This window comes from Ciona robusta, chromosome 1 (genome assembly GCF_009617815.1).
Source record: "Ciona robusta chromosome 1, ASM961781v2".
Taxonomy (NCBI): domain Eukaryota; kingdom Metazoa; phylum Chordata; class Ascidiacea; order Phlebobranchia; family Cionidae; genus Ciona; species Ciona robusta.
Genome location: NC_143235.1, coordinates 5,604,459 through 5,622,836, shown reverse-complemented (window position 1 = coordinate 5,622,836; position 18,378 = coordinate 5,604,459). Strand labels below are relative to the sequence as shown.

The 18,378-nt window shown below is 34.6% G+C and overlaps 1 protein-coding gene across 3 annotated transcripts; it reads left to right on the top strand.

Annotated features, from left to right (window-relative positions):
- The first annotated feature begins 1,442 nt into the window (after positions 1 to 1,442).
- On the top strand, positions 1,443 to 16,107 carry LOC149741786 (putative vesicular acetylcholine transporter-B). Of its 3 annotated transcripts, none has more exons than XM_089892272.1 (17): positions 1,444 to 1,568; positions 6,849 to 6,919; positions 7,068 to 7,277; positions 7,364 to 7,482; positions 7,672 to 7,725; positions 9,523 to 9,703; positions 9,839 to 10,016; positions 10,106 to 10,250; positions 10,635 to 10,757; positions 11,220 to 11,318; positions 12,824 to 12,979; positions 13,727 to 13,877; positions 13,935 to 14,045; positions 14,164 to 14,253; positions 14,636 to 14,858; positions 14,919 to 15,107; positions 15,459 to 16,107. In XM_089892272.1, the coding sequence occupies exons 2-17, from the start codon at positions 6,860 to 6,862 to the stop codon at positions 15,647 to 15,649; spliced, it is 2,280 nt and encodes a 759-aa protein (XP_089748398.1). In that variant the 5' UTR covers positions 1,444 to 1,568; positions 6,849 to 6,859; the 3' UTR covers positions 15,650 to 16,107. The 3 variants fall into 3 exon arrangements, with proteins under 3 accessions (XP_089748406.1, XP_089748398.1, XP_089748390.1); XM_089892264.1 differs by having other exon boundaries at positions 7,065 to 7,277; XM_089892280.1 differs by lacking the exons at positions 6,849 to 6,919; positions 7,068 to 7,277; positions 7,364 to 7,482; ... (11 more) ...; positions 14,919 to 15,107; positions 15,459 to 16,107 and adding an exon at positions 2,218 to 4,680 and having other exon boundaries at positions 1,443 to 1,568.
- The last annotated feature ends 2,271 nt before the right edge of the window (positions 16,108 to 18,378 follow it).

The window sequence follows — 18,378 nt, the reverse complement described above, 5'->3', positions numbered from 1 at the left end:
CCGAGCAACTTTTATTACTTAAAAAAACGGTAAATGCCTTTGCCGCGCAATTTGTTAGACTGTGAGAATCCTGTTGAATGTTACTAACATTTTGTTTCACCTCTTATCAAATAGGTATCCTACCCAGAAAAGAAGATTTTACAATATTCTATTTTACCCCATGTTCCACGATTCCCCACTCTGCTATATAATAGTATTTTAAACAAGTCGTAGTTTATAGAGGACTTGAGCGAAACTTTTATTACGTCGTAAACCTTTGGCTACCATCATCTGCCTCAAAACAAAATTAATTAAAGAAATGCGTTAGTGTATCCTTTGACTCGGAATCAATCAAATCAAGCAAAAATCAATATGTGAAATTAACCATTTAGACCTTGTGTCATTCCCATTGCGGTGACTTGTCCTAGTTGTGCGTTTTTATCAGCAGATTGATTTAACAGTCACCGGAACAGGCAAGACAATATTTCAAACCAGCCAATGTTAATTTCAGACAAATGAAGCAATCTGAAAATCAGAACAAATCAAAAAACATAAGTTTTGGTTTTTAAAGCATAGAAAACGTACCGTATTTTTTAATGTAATTGTTAAATTTTGTTATTTAATATAGTAGGGTAGGGGGAGATGGGACACTTTTTCATTCTGTTTTCTCGTCTTGGTAGCAAACAAAAACATTAAAAGAATTATAAAACCGTATCCTCGCGACTCCTACAGACCGTTTAAAACAGGATATTTGGATATTCTGTTCTAAAGGTGTCCCATCTTACCCCACAGTACTATACACTATACACATTCTGTACCGATATATTTTATTGATTAAATTTGAAGTTGTTAAACTTAATTACGATTAAATTTCGGCAAATTGAAAATGAGCCATGAATTAATCAAAAATTATTCTTGATCGTTGTTTTGTAAAACATAACTTTTTTTTGATTTTTTTGGGAGGCGCCCTGTGTTCCACTTATTATTATTTGTTTGTTTTGCTATGTCAATACTTTAATATAAAAGAAATTAATATTGGCTGACATTTCAATTTAACGCTAGGCTTATGTTTTGTTTCGTGAATAATCTGCATAAAGAAAAAAAGCAGTATCGACTCTCCTATTGTTGAATCACTCTTGCTTCCCTTCCATTGTGCAGGAGATAGTGACGCAATGAACATTGATTTTAACGCTTCTAGTCAGTTGGGCCCTTGCTCACAATTGCCTAAAATTTGATCAATTGTGGATTGAAAAGTTAATATTCTTTCCTGAATTAACATGTCTATAGGTAAGGTATTGAGACGGCTCCCATTTAATTTCTTGTCCGATCTTTATAAAAAAATATTTGTTAAAGGTACGTTTAATTTGAACATATAGTGCAGAAGTCTTCGGAATTTTCATATAGAGTTATTTTTTAGATACTATATGCGACATATTTTCCATAACCCAAATTAAACTGTTTTATAATTTGTTTGGCTTTTACAGATTTTAATTTAACTTAGGTGTACGATTCAATAGAAAGATTTTAACCTGTAAAAATACGTGCAAGTTGTTTGGAAATACCTTTTTTGTTGGACAAAGTTGTATCAGGTAAGTTGATAGCATGTATCTTAAATCTGGCGTGGTGTTTATGTATTGGCTTCATCATGAAATAGTTTGTTTTGTCCTTTTACTTGTCAATTTTATTTAAATTACATGAGGGTACAATTCATTATAACGTACTTCGGTGAAAGGTTAATGTTAACAAATGCCGTCCGGTCTTCTGCGTATCTTTCGATTTCGTATTAATTATGCATAGAAAGGGTTTAAGTGCAATGCTATTTCTGATGATGTGTGTGTAACACCAACGACCTGATGACGAAAAACTTGACTGTTTATTAAATAAAATAGCGCAACAAGACGGCGGAATTTATAAATGGCATGTTGCTCGTAAACAGCAGCGCGTGCCTGTTTTAACTCTGGAGAAACAAGTTATATTCAACTATTTGTTATCTCACAAAGCACGGTATTGCACTCTTATCTAATGTACTAATACAAATATATATATATATATCTAGCTGTTGTCGAGGTAAGGTGAACTGCAGTTAACAATAAAAACCAACTTCGTTATACACAAATTCAATATAAAGCGACAGCTCAGTGTTGTAGAGTAGGTACCCAACTTTCTTAATCTGCAAAAGGCAAATACATGATTTATAATATGTAACTCAGCATAACAACCTGTTTTTGCCTTTTGCAGATTACATCTGAGGGCGGGTTGTGTGGGTCAGAAATTTATCAAAGGAAAATAAAGTTGATTGAAAGCAAATTTGTTTCTACTTTATTGTTCATCATGGACGTTTGTAGACAGTACGGTAACATCGTGGCCACCTTAGCTCATGGTTGCATTAATAAACTTAGAGATTTAACTGCACCTCTACGTGACCGAATCAGCGATGGAAAATCTCAGCGGAAACTCGTCCTTGTGATCGTTTGTGTAGCACTACTACTTGACAACATGCTGTACATGGTTATTGTTCCGATCATAACCGAATATTTTAATAAAAACGAAACAAAGTCCGCAGTGCTTTCAACAACATCGCAAATAATGAATGACTTTATCAGTACCCCATACATCAATAACGCCACACCCCCAGCAGCACTCCAATCTCATCTACAAACTTCTGGCCCTGACAAAGACGGTACTGAAGACACTTTAACCGGAATCCTGTTTGCGTCCAAAGCAATCGTGCAATTAATGGCAAACCCGTTTACTGGAACCTTTATAGATCGAGTTGGATACATAAAGCCATTAACTTTGGGGCTGATGGTTATGTTTTTATCCACAGCGTTGTTTGCTTGTGCAGAGGGCTTTGCTGTATTGTTCTTAGCTAGAAGTTTACAGGGTCTCGGTTCCGCATTAGCCGATACAGCATCCCTTGGCCTCATTGCCGATCGTTTCCAAGATGAAGCAGAGAGATCAAAAGCGCTTGGCCTCGCTCTAGCATTTATATCATTTGGTAGTTTGGTTGCGCCGCCGTTTGGTGGAATACTCTATGAATTTGCCGGTCGAGAGTGGCCGTTCCTTATTCTCGCATTTGTGTGCTTGATAGACGCCATGCTTCTTTTATTGGTACAGATCCCAAGAGAGGATGAAACAAAAGCAAAAGTTGGTAACCTGCCAGTTGGTACACCGATCTATAAGCTTTTTATTGACCCTTATATAGCAGTGATAGCCGCTGCGCTCATGGCAGCTAACTTTCCTCTCGCATTTTTAGAACCTACAATCGCCAAGTGGATGCACGAAACCATGGGTTCCTCTAAATGGCAAATTGGTTTAGTTTGGTTGCCCGCGTTCCTGCCCCATCTTTTGGGGGTTTATCTAACTGTACGACTATCAGTTAAGTACTTCCGCTTCCAATGGCTTTATGGAGCAATTGGTTTGTTACTGATTGGTGTCTCTACAGCTGCTGTCCCCACTTGTCACACCTACGGGATTCTAATGATCCCACTTGCTATCATGTGTTTTGGGATTGCCCTGATCGATACAGCTTTACTACCTACCATGGCCTTTTTGGTTGATGTTCGCCACACTAGTGTTTACGGAAGCGTTTACGCAATTGTTGATATCTCGTATTCTGTCGCGTACTCACTCGGTCCTATACTAGCCGGGCAAGCAGTTCAAAAAATCGGATACTTAAAAATGAATGTGGCCATTGGCTTGGCAAATATGCTTTTTTCACCTTTGTTGATCTTTCTACGAGAAGTGTATGATTGGAAACCTGATAAGAGCGAGAGAGCTGTTCTTATTGAGGAACCAACGGTTAATTCGGACTGTGAATCTCCAGAAAGTAACGTTTCTGAAGTACAAAAACAACTTCCGACCCAGTCTGATAATTCACTGTACGTGGTTCAACGACCAAGGACCCGCCAAGGCAGCGTAGTGTCTAGTGAAGATGATGAAAGTCCAGATATACCAAACCGACGATTCAGTAAATCTGACGCATTAAAAATAACGAACCATCCGTCACATGTATCAAAATATAACGTTCAATCAGCTCGAGAAGAAACTTTTAAAAGCAGACCGAGACCTCAACCACGAATGAAGACATCGGTGAAGAAATCAGCAGAACAACATCCGATTGGTCGATATAACACAACTGTGTTGAATGGAGAAAACCAAGGTCACACAAATGACATCAGTAACAAATATAACACTCTCACAACTTCGCTGTCAAAGGGAGAGTTTACTGCACTTGCAGATAGTGGTTTAGAAGTTAGGAATCCATGTTTTGAGAACGATGGACATACATACCAACGAAAATAGTTAATTCCATGTGCCAAAATAGTTGGGCACTGGCAATTTAACCTGCTATTGTATGTACAATACAGCTCAACTATTTGGCTTATTATCACAAATATAAACGCGCACATAATATTATAAATGAATATCGTTCAATGTCTTCGTTTAATGTTGTCATTTCAAAAAGAATATTCAGTCTACAGTTAATCCTGATTAAAAGGTCCCAGCCGTAAGATACATATGTTGTTTAAACTCATTCGTCTTACTCCGTATTATTTTACTTCTTTTAAAAACAACAACGTCATTTATATACATGTGTTATGCTGTGATTTCGCTTCATCGTAGCTCAATGTTACGGACAACTTTCAATCATATATTCTTCCGCCGAATAAAACTGACATAATTCAAGTCACAACAATGTGTAAGAGTACTTAGTTAAACTTACATAGTTAAACCCTATGGTACAGCGGATTCATATATAGTAGGGTCGGAGAGGATGGGACACCTTTTTATTGTATTATCTCTCTCCCATTTGGTAGTAAACAAACGACACTTAAAGAAATATAAAACCGTATCCTAACGACTCCTACATACTGTTGTTAACTGTTTAAAACACGATCAAGATATATTGATACTATATGTACGAAAGGTGTTCTATCTTTCCCCACACTTCTATGCATCCTTTGGCGAATAATTTAAATAGAATACGGGTTAGAGACAAAGTTAGTCCTAAATTTAAACTCAAATACTTTACTAAAGGGTTAATGTAACCTATTAGAGCAAATGAAGCAAACTAACAACGATGGCGAAATATAAATAATTTGTTTAATTGTGGTTTAGGGACCAGTCAGTCTTATAAAATATTAAACATACTCTTTGGATAAGCAGAGTGTAATATTTAATGCCAACTGGTAATTTTTTACTGTTTTTATTTAATTCGTTATTTAGTTAAGTCGAATATAGTACAGGGGGGACAGGGCACATTTAGGACACAAAATATCCAAATGTCCTAATCGTGTTTTAAACAATTAACAAAGGTTCGTGGGAGTCGACTACTATCATGATACGATTTAATAAATCTTTGAATTTTCTTTGTTTACTACCAAATGGAACGAGAAAATAGAATGCAAAGGTGTCCTATTTTCCCATCTTTCTATATATAAGTAAACAACCTAACTCATTATTTTAAAACAATTTTAAAAGTAGACCTTTTGCAACCAGGTGGTCGAATGAGTTACATGCAGGTCCACAACTGTATCCGTGACATATAAGCTCTGTTTAAAAAATAGATATCACACGTAATAGATGTTTACATACAACTTATAATCTGTAATACCTTAATGCAAACAAAAACATTCATTCCTTTAATCTAAGTTTAAATGAAAGTCTATGTGGGATTTGAGTAAATTTATCTACGGTAATATCATTTTTTTTATGCGAGTTTTTTTTTTTGTTGTGCACCGTAATTAGTGCAACATCAACCGTTTGTAAGGACAGTGCTTTTAGGTCGAAGTCATATCACTGCATTTTACAATCTGTTCCCTCCTTAGGGACTAATTAATATTTGTGCGACTGCAACGGCAACATATCGTTCACCCGACCAACCAGCAGCATATACAACCACATTCAACCTAATGAATGATGTAGCTCTTTCTCTCACTTGACACGGATTCGATTTGGGAATCCAAACCACGTGAAATATTCATGAGATTCAACTAAAATGCTGTGAAAATTACAAAGTTCAGATTATACCACTCCTCTTGTTCTGATGGTCCGGATATAAGTTATTAAAAATATAAACCAAGATCACAGTAAAACAATTCCAATTTTATTAAAAAGAGGCAAAGAGTGTTCCGATTTCAACACTATAATGTCTTATAGGATATTTTCAAAGGTATTTTCCCACATAAGATAATAAGGCAAGTGGGGACGTGTTGTACAAAATAAATTAGCGAAGGTGTAAAGGGTTATTGTATTATGCCATCGAGTCCAATTTAAATGGTCAAAGAAAGTATTTTTTTTACGAATGCATGTATAAATGTAAGTTTTTTCAAGCAAAATGTTCTTAATTTCATACTTGGCTCAAACCTAATTAAAACAAAGATCACGAAAACACTTCCATAGAAGCCACAGCGTCCCGAAAGTTTAAACCATCAAAATGGGATTGTGACGTTTCAATTCAATTAGTACAGAACTTGTTTCGATCGATTGTTACGTCATACCTGGGCAAATATACGCGTATCGATCTCCCGCGAAACAATTAGACCTAGGGTTTAATCTAATCAGAAATGTATGTCACTCGCATGACGTCATAAATTCCAACCATGAAGTTTTCTCACAACTTCTTATTCAAACTTCAGATGCTTCAACCAGCAGGTTAAATGAGATTGGATAAGACGAGACAGAGAAAAGAATAGCTAGACGTTTTTAAAAAAGCGGGATGAATTAGAGTTAATTTAAATCGATCACGATCGTGCCTAAATTCAGTAATGTCGAAAACAATTGACAGTCAAAGTTACAAATAGAATTTGGTTGTTTAGTTGTTTAGTTGTTTAGCATTTTGGTAACTCGATCGTGTTATTTTCTAGAATTCAAGAACATGCCTGGTGCACTACATCAGAAACCACTGGAAAAAAGAAGCAGCCGCTTAAATATACAGGTTGTTTAAAATAACCCATTTAAATAATAAAGTGTGTCATATTGAAAAAAAAAACGATGTCAGAAAGGTTTTATATTAACATAAACATCATTAGATTTAAGAGGTTTGCAATATCACATTATTTGGAGTAAATATATATTGACAGCAGAAATTATCATGTTCTACATCCTTGCCTTCCCTTCCACTGCCGGATCTTCAAGAAACACTAGAACAATATCTTCTGTGTATAAAAGCGCTCGTGCCCGAATCTCAATTTGAACAAACCAAGGAAATTGTCGAATCGTTCGGTGCAACAGGTGGTGTAGGTGAAGCGATTCAAAGACGTCTTGAAGAATGTGCCAAAACTAAAGTCAACTGGGTAATGTCTCCATGTACCTGCGTTTATATTTATTGGTTGAAGTATTTTGTTTACGGTTACCAAATAGATTTGTATTTACTCCACAGGCATACGAGTGGTGGCTAAATGACATGTACTTAACAAATCCTGCCTCGTTACCAATTAATTCAAATCCTGGGATGGTTCTTCCAAAACAAAACTTTGAAGATCAGCTGAGCATGCTCCAGTAAGTAAAGCCGGCGTTGAATAGAATTGTTAAGTGCTACAATTTTATTATTTTATGGCAAGGTAACCGTTAGAAGCCAAAATACAACTTATTAAATATAAAACATAATTCTACGCCTGTTTATGAAATGTTATGTATAGACATTATAGCTGCTGTTGTATTCTAACAAACGTTTCATATTTTTACCAGATACGCTGCTAAGATTACTTCAGGAATTCTGGACTTCAAAGTTATATTAGACGCGTACGTAACAAATTTGTCTTAGTTTTGTATGTTGTATATGAATGAATAAATTAGGTTATTTATTAATAGTCGTGTGGCAAAGCAAGGACATTCGGTATAACATGCATATTCTGTTTCACACACCTCGTGCCTGCTTACGAATTATACAGTCTGTGGGAGAAGATGGGACACATTTAACACATAATATCCCCATATCCTGATCGTGTTTTAAACAATTAACAGTGGCCTATAGGAGTCGTGGGGTATTGTTTGAACGTTAATGGGTGTTGTTCGAACTTCAATTATCAAATATTGTATCTTACAAATGAACTTGTAACAGCAGTAAATTGATAATAAAATTTAATAATAAACTTTATTTTTTGCTACAAATTGGGTATTATTACACTATTTTTTCGCGCACTTCTTATAAATTATCTCCAAGTGTAAATTATATTTGAATATCTCTTAAAGTATAAAATATTGAATTGAAAGCAAATCTTTCAAAGCCTGGCAATAAACATCCTACAAACTTCAAAGTGGGTAAGACGAGACAAAAAGTTGATATATTTGTTTTAATAATGTTCTGCAACTTGTAGTTAACCTACTAAAATTAACCGACTATGCTATTTTCTTTGCCATGCAAACTTGAAATATATATATACCTTTGAAACGATATTTTAAATTAAAGCTATACTGACCCATGCCTGTTTTTCTCATGTTTATATCTTATTTTTCACAAAACTTAAACTGTCCTTATAAGTACTTGCAAACTAAAAAGTTTTGGAAGTTTTGATATATTTCAGCGAGCATTCAATATAGACATCTTATTATTGTACTTTTTATTTATTGGAAAAATGGTGTAGTCGTTTAATACCAAAATTTAATACTTTACAACAGTTGTCATCTTTGACACGCACTTCGTTACACCGTGAGAATACTGTCGAATAACTTTGTATTATAGTACTATGGGGTAAGATGGGACATCTTTACCACATAATATCCAAATATCCTGATCGTGTTTTAAACAATTAGCAAAGGTCCATGGGAGTCGTAAGGATATGGTTTTATAATTGTTTGAATGTTCTTTGTTTGCTACCAAATGCGACGCAAAAACAGGTTGAACAGGTGTCCCATCTTCCCCCACCCTACTTAATTTGTTTTGTCTATCATTGAATGGGTACTGAATAAAAGATTCAAACTTACATGTCTTACGTCGAGTCCCGTCTTTCCCAGCCCTACTACGCTAAATGTAACTTTGTGGATGATTGTTTTTAGCATTTTTGATTGTTTTTAGAAGCATATCAACCCACGGTTTTTTTTATATGCATAGAGATGCTAAAATATGATCTAAAGGTACCATGAAAGTTTCAAAAATCGAAACAGTTTCTGAAAAAAAATCGGCTGAAAAACGCCGGAATAAAAAATCGCACAGGATTGCCCCTTACAAAATGCATCTGCTGAACTTTGAGCGTTTCTAGTTTACAAACAACTAAAAAACCTTTAAATAATCAATTTAGTTTATTGAATATTTTTTTTATGTAAATATTTAAAAAACGTTATTAAATATAGACTTTATTGTGTTTTAATTTTTCGATTGAACATAGCTCATACAAGATTGCGCTGACTCAGCATTTTTTCAAACTTAATTTCAACACGAGTGGCCGACTGAGTCAAAATATTATGTAGCTATGTTCAAATCGAAAAAAATATAACTATGTTGTCAATAAATAAGCGCCCGTAAATAAAGGTTTAAACTTAGGTCCTATCTTTTCCGAGTCCCAACTTACCCCATCCTACTATATGTTTATCTATATATAGACGTGCCCTACCCGTTGATGTTGCAAGAGGACAGCTTGCCGGTCAAGCAATGTGTATGGAACAATACTACAGACTGCTTAATTCATATAGACTCCCTGGATATACACGTGATAAACTTGTTTCGCTAAAATCCGTTCAATCTGATGAACCAGAACACGTGATCGTTGTTTGTAACAACCAGGTTGGTTTATTCCTTAGTTCAACTTTCATATGCGTTGGATTTTATTTTAAGTGGTTAGACTATTTTCGTCAATTTGAAAGAATAAACAGTTGTTGAAGAGTCAATTTTAACGTTACGCAACCTTCGGTGTTTTAGTTTTTCGTAGTTCCAGTCATGATGGGCAATTACCGATTGAGTGAGGCCGAATTTGTCAGCCAATTCCAGCGTATTTTAGATGCCGCTCACGATCCTGCTGAACATAATCCCCCGGTTGGAGTTTTAACGTCACTGAACCGACCAGATTGGGCTGAGGCTCGGGAGATTATGATGTCAGGTAAACAGCAGTGCATTTATTTTTTGTATTTTAAATATTATTTGCTCAAGTTTTATTCTTGTTCTTAACGTTATGGTCTCATTTTGCAGAACCAATAAATCGCCTCTCACTCGATTACATCGAACAAAGTATTTTCATTCTATGTCTCGATAAATCACTGGAAAATGAAGATGACGTCACAATGGCGCACCAAATGCTTTATGGAGGAGGACCAGAAAAAAACAGTTGTAACAGGTATGGTACATAAAATGTGTAGTAGTAAATCAGAGAGATCAATAACTGGTCTATATACCTTACTTATTCATATAACTTAAAATCAAGGTAGATGCTCAGAAAAATACTTTGAAAAGTTTACAGTCTAGCAACAGCCTGACGCTGAAACCCTCATATGCAACAATAAAATCACACACCCTGTTTTAAATGACACATTGGAGGGATTAATAACAAACACATACGCAGACGCCAAACACATTAGGAAAAGCGTGGCTGTTGTACCTAATAACATTTGATTTCCATTTTCCCTGTACGTGATTACAACCAAGATAGAAAGTTAAAGACCTTCGAGAATTTGAAAGATCGCTGGGTTGTTTAAACAAAATATATCTTCGACTATCGTAGGTGGTACGACAAAACTATCCAACTTATAATCGGTTCTGACGGAAAAACAGGTCTTTCTTATGAACATTCTGCTTCTGAGGGTATAGCTGTCACCGCGCTCATAGAACACTTGTTAAAATACATGTAAGTAATTATGTGAATAAAATAACCCTTTGTTTATATGTTTGCAGCTATGTGTGTGAATATTGGTTCATTCGCTTGAAAACATTGCCACGCGTCTTTATGTTTGTTTAAAAATCAACAAGCAAGGCTTTTCGCGGTTATCATATTTAATATATTTTATTTGATAAAACTTGTGAAATTTCATAATATATTAGGGTGGGGGAAGACGGGAGATTTTTAGCACATAATATCCAAATATCCTGAACGTGTTTTAAACAATTAACAACGGCCCATGGGAGTCGTGAGGATACAGTTTTATAATTCTTTGAATGTTCTTTGGTTACTACCAAATTGCGCAAGAAAACAAAATGATAAGATGTCCCATCTTCCCCCACTCTAGTATACATTGGGGTTATTGATTGTTTTATTGACACTACCTTCGTATCCGTTGTGCATTTTGTTTGAAACATTCCCTATTTCCAGAGCACTACAAGAGAAAAAAGGAGCATACAGATCAAATTCAAGCATCGTGCTACCTTCCCCACGACGCCTCCAGTGGAGACTTAACCCTTCTGTTAATCAGTAAGTTTTTATACAAATAATATAAAAGTTACTTAAACAAGATTTAAGATTGTACAATAACAAGATAATCTTAACTGTGTCGTGTAGATCGCAATAATTAACACTTTTACTACACAATTCATAATTTTGGAACTCGAACCCCTAACCGGACGCCTGTGGATAAGGGCATAAACATTAAACATGATGAGGTATTATACTACTATAGTTCACTATTGTCTAAGAAATAAATAACACATGTTCGATTCCTTGTTGCTATGCATAGAAAATCATCTCTTCAACTTCTATTCTTTCCTTAAATTTGCTCTGCATAATAGATTATAAACAGAACACAATCTGCCTTATAATGTACAAGAAAAAGATAAATATTGGTGCATGTCAGTCTTTACGTAAACTACGTTAACAACTTAAGGCAAACAGTTACATTCGTTCAACAACATTAACCTATGTAGCATGTACTCTGCTGTTATAAACACAAGCAACAATGGTCATTCAATAATCCGTGGTTAAATATTATACCAAGGTGATCCTGATCTTAGAAACTATAGCAGCCATTTTAATACCTTCTACTGGTGCCACTAAAAGTTGGATACTGTACTAACTAGACTCCAGCGGTATCAATTCTAAAATAAAGTTTGAAAAATTCGAAAAATGTAATTCATAAACATTAATATTCGTCATAAAAACATATTTATAGAATCTGTGCTGAGTAAAAAGTACCAAGCAACTAACATCATTTTACGATGTAAGCAAGTAGCAACTATAATCGTGACAATGTAACGTCCAGACTATGTCGTACTCGATTTTTTAACCAAATGCTAAAACTGGCATATAGGGAAAGTCCCGATTTATAAAAGATCGGCTAAAAAAGACCAATTAATCGCTAATTAGGCGCGGTTTTAAATCTGAAAATTTAGTTTGAAAATTTAGTTACTAAAATTTTTAAATTTGTTTTATGATTTAATTTTAATCAAGAAATTAAAGAACAAATGCTAGAATTAAGAATTAAGAATTGCGATAAATGCGAAAAAATTGCCCAAAAAAACAACAAGAACAAGAACAACTGTTCGACGAAAAGGGACCCATATGGTCACTACGTGCCCAAAAAAGATCTATATGACAACTTATACGTGCTTAACAAACAATATTGCATACGATTGCCTAACTAGCAAGTAATTTTCGATTACTTTTTTGTTTGTTTAATAATAAGTTGTACCTCTTACATTAATCAAACGATTGTATTCGATACACTAATTATAACCAAACTTAGCCTTATAAACTATAGTGTGGAAGAGTTTAAATATTTATACCTAAAAAAATAAATAAAAAACATTTGGGGAATGTAAAACAAGTATAAGTAATCTTTTATTTTTATCCCGCAAAAAAATTATACAGTAAAAATAAATTGATTTACGCCATTCCACAAAAGAAAAACGTTGGACTACTCGGTGTTTCATGAGTCTGGTTTATTTGCCAGCTAGTATGTACTTATTCCTTTTACCAAACAGGTATGTCGAAATTGGTAAAGCCAAAAACAGGCACGTTGCGAATTCACTAGATTTAGAAATTCTTCGATACACGAATTATGGAAAAGATTTCATCAAACGACAGAACATGAGCCCAGATGCTTACGTGCAAGTTTGTCTACAAATTACATATTACAAGTAAGTGAATAAGTTGGACTATATTATCAAAAATATTTACAGCCAACAGTATATTATACGCCACTAAGGTACCTTAGGAGCTTACATTTTGCACTGTTTTTCGTGATTAAATGCTGAATTCAAAGTTGCGTAGCGCCCGGCCTACTGGAGATATTATTTTTAATAAATCTCTGTAGAAGGCCGTGCGTAGCGTAATGCGACAAAGAAATTAAACAGAAATAAAGATTTCATTTGGGACGCATGAATATATATATTCTAAAATACTATGACTCACATATTGCCCAATATTTCCAAAATCAATGCATATATAGGACGTTTTTTAGGTGGTACCGGGACCACAAATTGTCCCCTGTCTATTTTCCTCGTTTTATCCAGAATCTCAGAACATATTCATTGTCAATTGGTGAAGACTGAAGAGTAATCATAAATTACATTTCGACGTGAACTATATTATACAGTGCTGTTAAGGAAGACGGGACACCTTTAGAACATATTATCCAACTATCCTGATCGTGTTTAAAACAATTACCAATGGTCCATGGGAGTCGTAAATATACGTTATATAATTCTTTCAGTGTTCTTTGTTTACTACCAAATGAGACGGAAAATAAAATGAATAAGTGTCCCAACATCCCCCACACTACTATACTTGAAACGATTGTTGGTTTCGGGAAATTCTTAAATCTCCATATCAATGGACACTGTTGTTTGTTTTTTTTATAACAGGACAATGTCTTTAACATGCAGGCTATACAAACGTTTGGTATCTACGTATGAAAGTGCTTCAACCAGAAGATTTAGAGAAGGCAGAGTGGATAACATAAGAGCTGCAACGGTTCAGGCGCTTGAATTAGCGAAAGGATTGACTGAACCTGATGAAAGCGGGAAGATAAAAATGGTGGAATTATTTATTAACTAATAATGATTTTAGTAATGCATAATTTCCGTTAAACAGGACGCAAAAAAGATGTTACTGTTGCGGAGGGCTGTGAAAGCACAAACTGACTTCACCATTGCAGCCATCACTGGTCATGGCATTGATTGTCATTTACTTGGACTTAAACAAGTAACTTGGATTATTTTATCTTTGTTCAAAATTACTGCACGAAATTACGCATCTTTTCTATATCTTACACAATATTATTATTTAACATGATACTTAAATTAAGCATATTATAATACAGATGGCAGACGAAATGGGTCTTCCAACCCCAGGTATATTCAAAGACTCTTCATATGAGCTTAGCAATTATTTTCAACTCTCTACAAGTCAGGTATATGATGTTGTGTTTATATGAGGTTTCACTAACTTTTCGATGAGTTTTAATATTACTGTTCACCCCCTATATGAATTCAATGTAGTAATTGCGGTAAATGTAGTATAGGGTGGGAAAAGATGGGACCCCTTTCTATTCTATTTTCTCGTCCCGTTTGGTAGCAAACAAGAGCATTTAAGGAATTATGAAACCGTATCCTAACGACTCCCATAGACCACTGTTAATTGTTTAAAACACGATCAAGATATTGAGATGTTATGAGCTAATGGTGTCCCATCACACCCGTACCCTACTACATAATAGATTATGTTGGTATAGAGATGATTTTATTTGCGATCGTACAAAATAAATCCCAAACTCACATTTGTACTTTGTTTAGATACCAACGAGTACAGATTCTTTTATGTGCTATGGACCAGTGGTGCCGGACGGTTATGGTGTTTCCTACAATCCTCACAGCAATTCAATCATTTTCTGTACAGCATCATTTCGTACTTGCCCGAGTACAAGTTCCGAAAAGTTTGTTGCAGCATTGGTTGAATCTCTACATATAATGAAAGAAATTTGTGTCCAGTGGAATAGACGTAGATCGTCAAGTCTAGGTATGAAACAAAAAATATTGAACGATAGAAGTATAAACACAAACTACACTAAATTTTTAGAGCACCTGTCGATTCATCGCAAACTCTCTTTACATCGTCGCGTAGATGCGAGATCGTATTCAGTCGATTGTGACGCATTAAGGGAGGAATTCTCCGCGGAATCAGATTCAAGTGATAATGAGGTTTTGGAGAAGAAGAAGATACTAAAAAAGCAAAAAAGTTTTACCACCACAAGAATGATTAAGCGAAGTAATCTATTTATTTTTATTATTTGTTTTACCAAAAACAGTTTTCACTTAGATATAGTAGAATGCTGGGGTCAGATTGAAAATTATTCCCACGATTGTAACTTTTTCGGTATTTTTTTTGAGAAATTTGATTTTTTAGGAATTTCTTACAGTTTAGACAAACCATTAACGATCACTTGCTTGGAACACTTGCGTTTAAGTAACTTTGCTCTGGGTTATAGAGATATGCTCGCTTTACCTACTGGAACACACCGGACTGTTTTTTTTATCTTTTCCATTTGCACTTATCCATCTATATTGACTGTATATGGAACATCAGGTCAGTAGTTTTAAGTCATAACTTTTGTTTCAGAACTGGAACGGAGAGTTTCTTTGATATCCAATTTAAATGCACACCATCGTGGCAACAGCAAATGTGGTATTGTTGATAAAACACAAACTCATACCTCGTCAAATGTAGAAAGTTCACAAATCCCATGTGACCTGATGAAGCTTCTGAGACAAGAAAGTTTAAATCAAAAAAACAATATCACCATTTCTTAAATATCCGATAAAATTTAGAAATATCCACGTCCCAATTAAAAATATTAAACCTTCGATTATACATTTGATATTGAAACCATTTCCGCGTATTTATAACCAATATATAAAAGCACTTCGAAGTACAATAAAATGTATTATGCTCGTAAGCGTAACTAATAAATCAATTTAAACTTGCTATTTTCATATTACTTCATAATTTCGCTCATGTATCTTTATTTTGTCGTTGTTGTTTTAAAAAGTTTGACCAATTGTGTTGCATATTAAAGTTTGTATACCACCCTGTATGCATCATTATCGTTTTATCTAATAAGTCAATCATGTTTCTTATATTCCACTTTTTCATTTCTGAGCAATATATTCTGCATGCTTTATATGCTGGTGACAGTAAGAGTTATCTATCTAATATTTATTATATTCATCACGAATTCTCATTGATCAATAAAATATATTTTGTTGCATCTTAGCATTTATAGCATAAGATCATTATAAATCGACGAAAACCAGGGTATGCTTTTGAACGAGACTGTATTCTGTTACTTTTCAACACATTAAAACGTCCCTATCTAGTTTAATTGAAACAGAGTAAGACAACACAGTAGGGTAGTGCATAAAAATAATTACCCGCATTTACCCAGACAGTCTCTAGCAGAATTTTTTGAACACATATAAAATATTGATCGATAAATTTATTAGCAGGGACGCTCGCCCAGAGCCAGGAATATTTTTATTTATTCTTGGAGGGGTAAATGCAAATATATACAATCTACTCTGTTTTTTGTATTATACTTTTGCTATATAAACAAAGCTAAATAATATACCGATTACTGTGTTACTAACATATGCCCCTGATGTATCGAAGTTTATTTAATCCGCCACGAGCTTCGTAATCATTTATTGCCCTTTAATTAGACGAGTCTATGCACTCGTCTAATTAATTTTACAAGACTAATTCATAGTTTTTATATTTATAAATATGTGTTATGATTTGAATTTAGTGTTGTTAAAATCAATGTTAAAAAAATACTTAACGACAGTAACCGCCTTTATCGCGCATTTTGTTGGACGGCGTGAGAATACTGTTGAGTAATATTGTAAAATTTATGCTGATCTATCATTAAACGGGGGAACTGTACAAGGAGATATAAAAAAATTGCACCGCGTCCCAACTTACCTTACTTAACTTTAGAGTAGGGTGGGGAAAGACGGGACATCTTTAGCAAATATTATCCAAGTATCCTGACCGTGTGTTAAACCATTCACGAAGGTTCCGCCGTGTGACTAAATACATGACCTCAGAATGGTACAGGCGGCTGTGATTGAGGTGGCGTCTCGTCGCACCTCTTTATATCTCCGTTTGGCCAACTTTGTAAAGGCATCGTTGTAGGCCCAAAGTGACATACCAACCCAGAATCAAATTTTGTGTATTGATAGATATGCTCAAATGTGACCTAAAGCCACCATCCAAGTTTTAAAATACAAAACAGCTTTTGAAAAAAAAAAGAGTTTCAGGTCCGCAATTTCGACCGCTGGAGTAAAAAAATGGCCGTGGCGCAATGCATGGGATTTCCCATTAAAAAAAAAACACTCAATTTTGATCGTTTCTAAATATAAATTTTGTTTCTAATTTAGTATAATGAATGATTTTCCTTCAAAATTAATAAAAAAGTGTTTTTTATTAGTTAGTTTTTAGCACTTTCTATATTACAATGTTGATTATGTCTTACTAGTAACCGCCCTATACGCGCACTTTGTTGAAATACTACTGTAACATTTTTTCGTCTATCGTCAAATAGGTACTGATAAAAAGAAATTTAAAAAGCAATCCCGTCTTACCCCGAGCTTCTTCTTACCCAACCCTACTATATGTGACCGTTCGGTGGCGCTAATGAGCTACCTGTCTGTGTAAAATGCAAGGAAATCGAACAATCATTTTTATACATACAGATATTGGTGTTCTATAAAATGGTATGTGGGGGTAATACATCTTTGGTACATAATATCCAAATATAAGGTTCATGTTTAAATAAAACATTTAACAACGGTCAATAGGAGTCGTGAGGATAGGCTTTTATAAGTATTTGAATGATCTTTGTTTCCTTACCAAGCGGAACGATAAAATAGAATAAAAAGGCGACACATCTTACCCAACCCTACTATATATTTTTAGGACTGACTTTTAATTTTTCTCACGTTTGTCTTATACGTGTTATATCCATGCGAATTGAATAAATTTATCATTATTTGCACACGTGAATGCTCAACAACATTAACCTGCTTGTATGTTTTGTTCCATCACGAAATACTTCTTAGTGAAGGCAAAGTGGCGGAAGGGTAACTGAAATTAAAAACCTCTCGAGGGTATCGCATGAACTAATATATCTGTCGATGTACTGATTATAAATGCATCAAACCTTCACTTTCGACATGTGGTAATAAATGTGGGTTTCGAGAATTTGACAGTTACAATTTACACCTCCCATATATTGCTTAATCAAAACTAAACCGAGTAAGGAATAAATAATATATTACCATTTTCTGCTCGAATTCATCGTAAACAACGTACTGATGGCATTCATATACTATTTTACAGATATGTTTAATTGTATTAAATGTTTCCAGATCGAAAACCTCCGAATAGATTTGTGCTAAACATCACGTTTGGTTCATCACGACTGTTTGACTTCGCGATACGAAGTATTTTCAGTATATAATAGCCAACAAACCAATGA

Excerpts from the sequence above, each read along its gene's own strand:
- LOC149741786 (XM_089892264.1), top strand. The coding sequence starts at position 6,860 with ATGCCTGGTGCACTACATCAGAAACCACTGGAAAAAAGAAGCAGCCGC. Across the intron at positions 12,980-13,726 it reads CTACAAATTACATATTACAA|GCTATACAAACGTTTGGTAT; the intron begins GTAAGTGAATAA and ends TTTAACATGCAG. Across the intron at positions 14,046-14,163 it reads ATTTACTTGGACTTAAACAA|ATGGCAGACGAAATGGGTCT; the intron begins GTAACTTGGATT and ends ATTATAATACAG.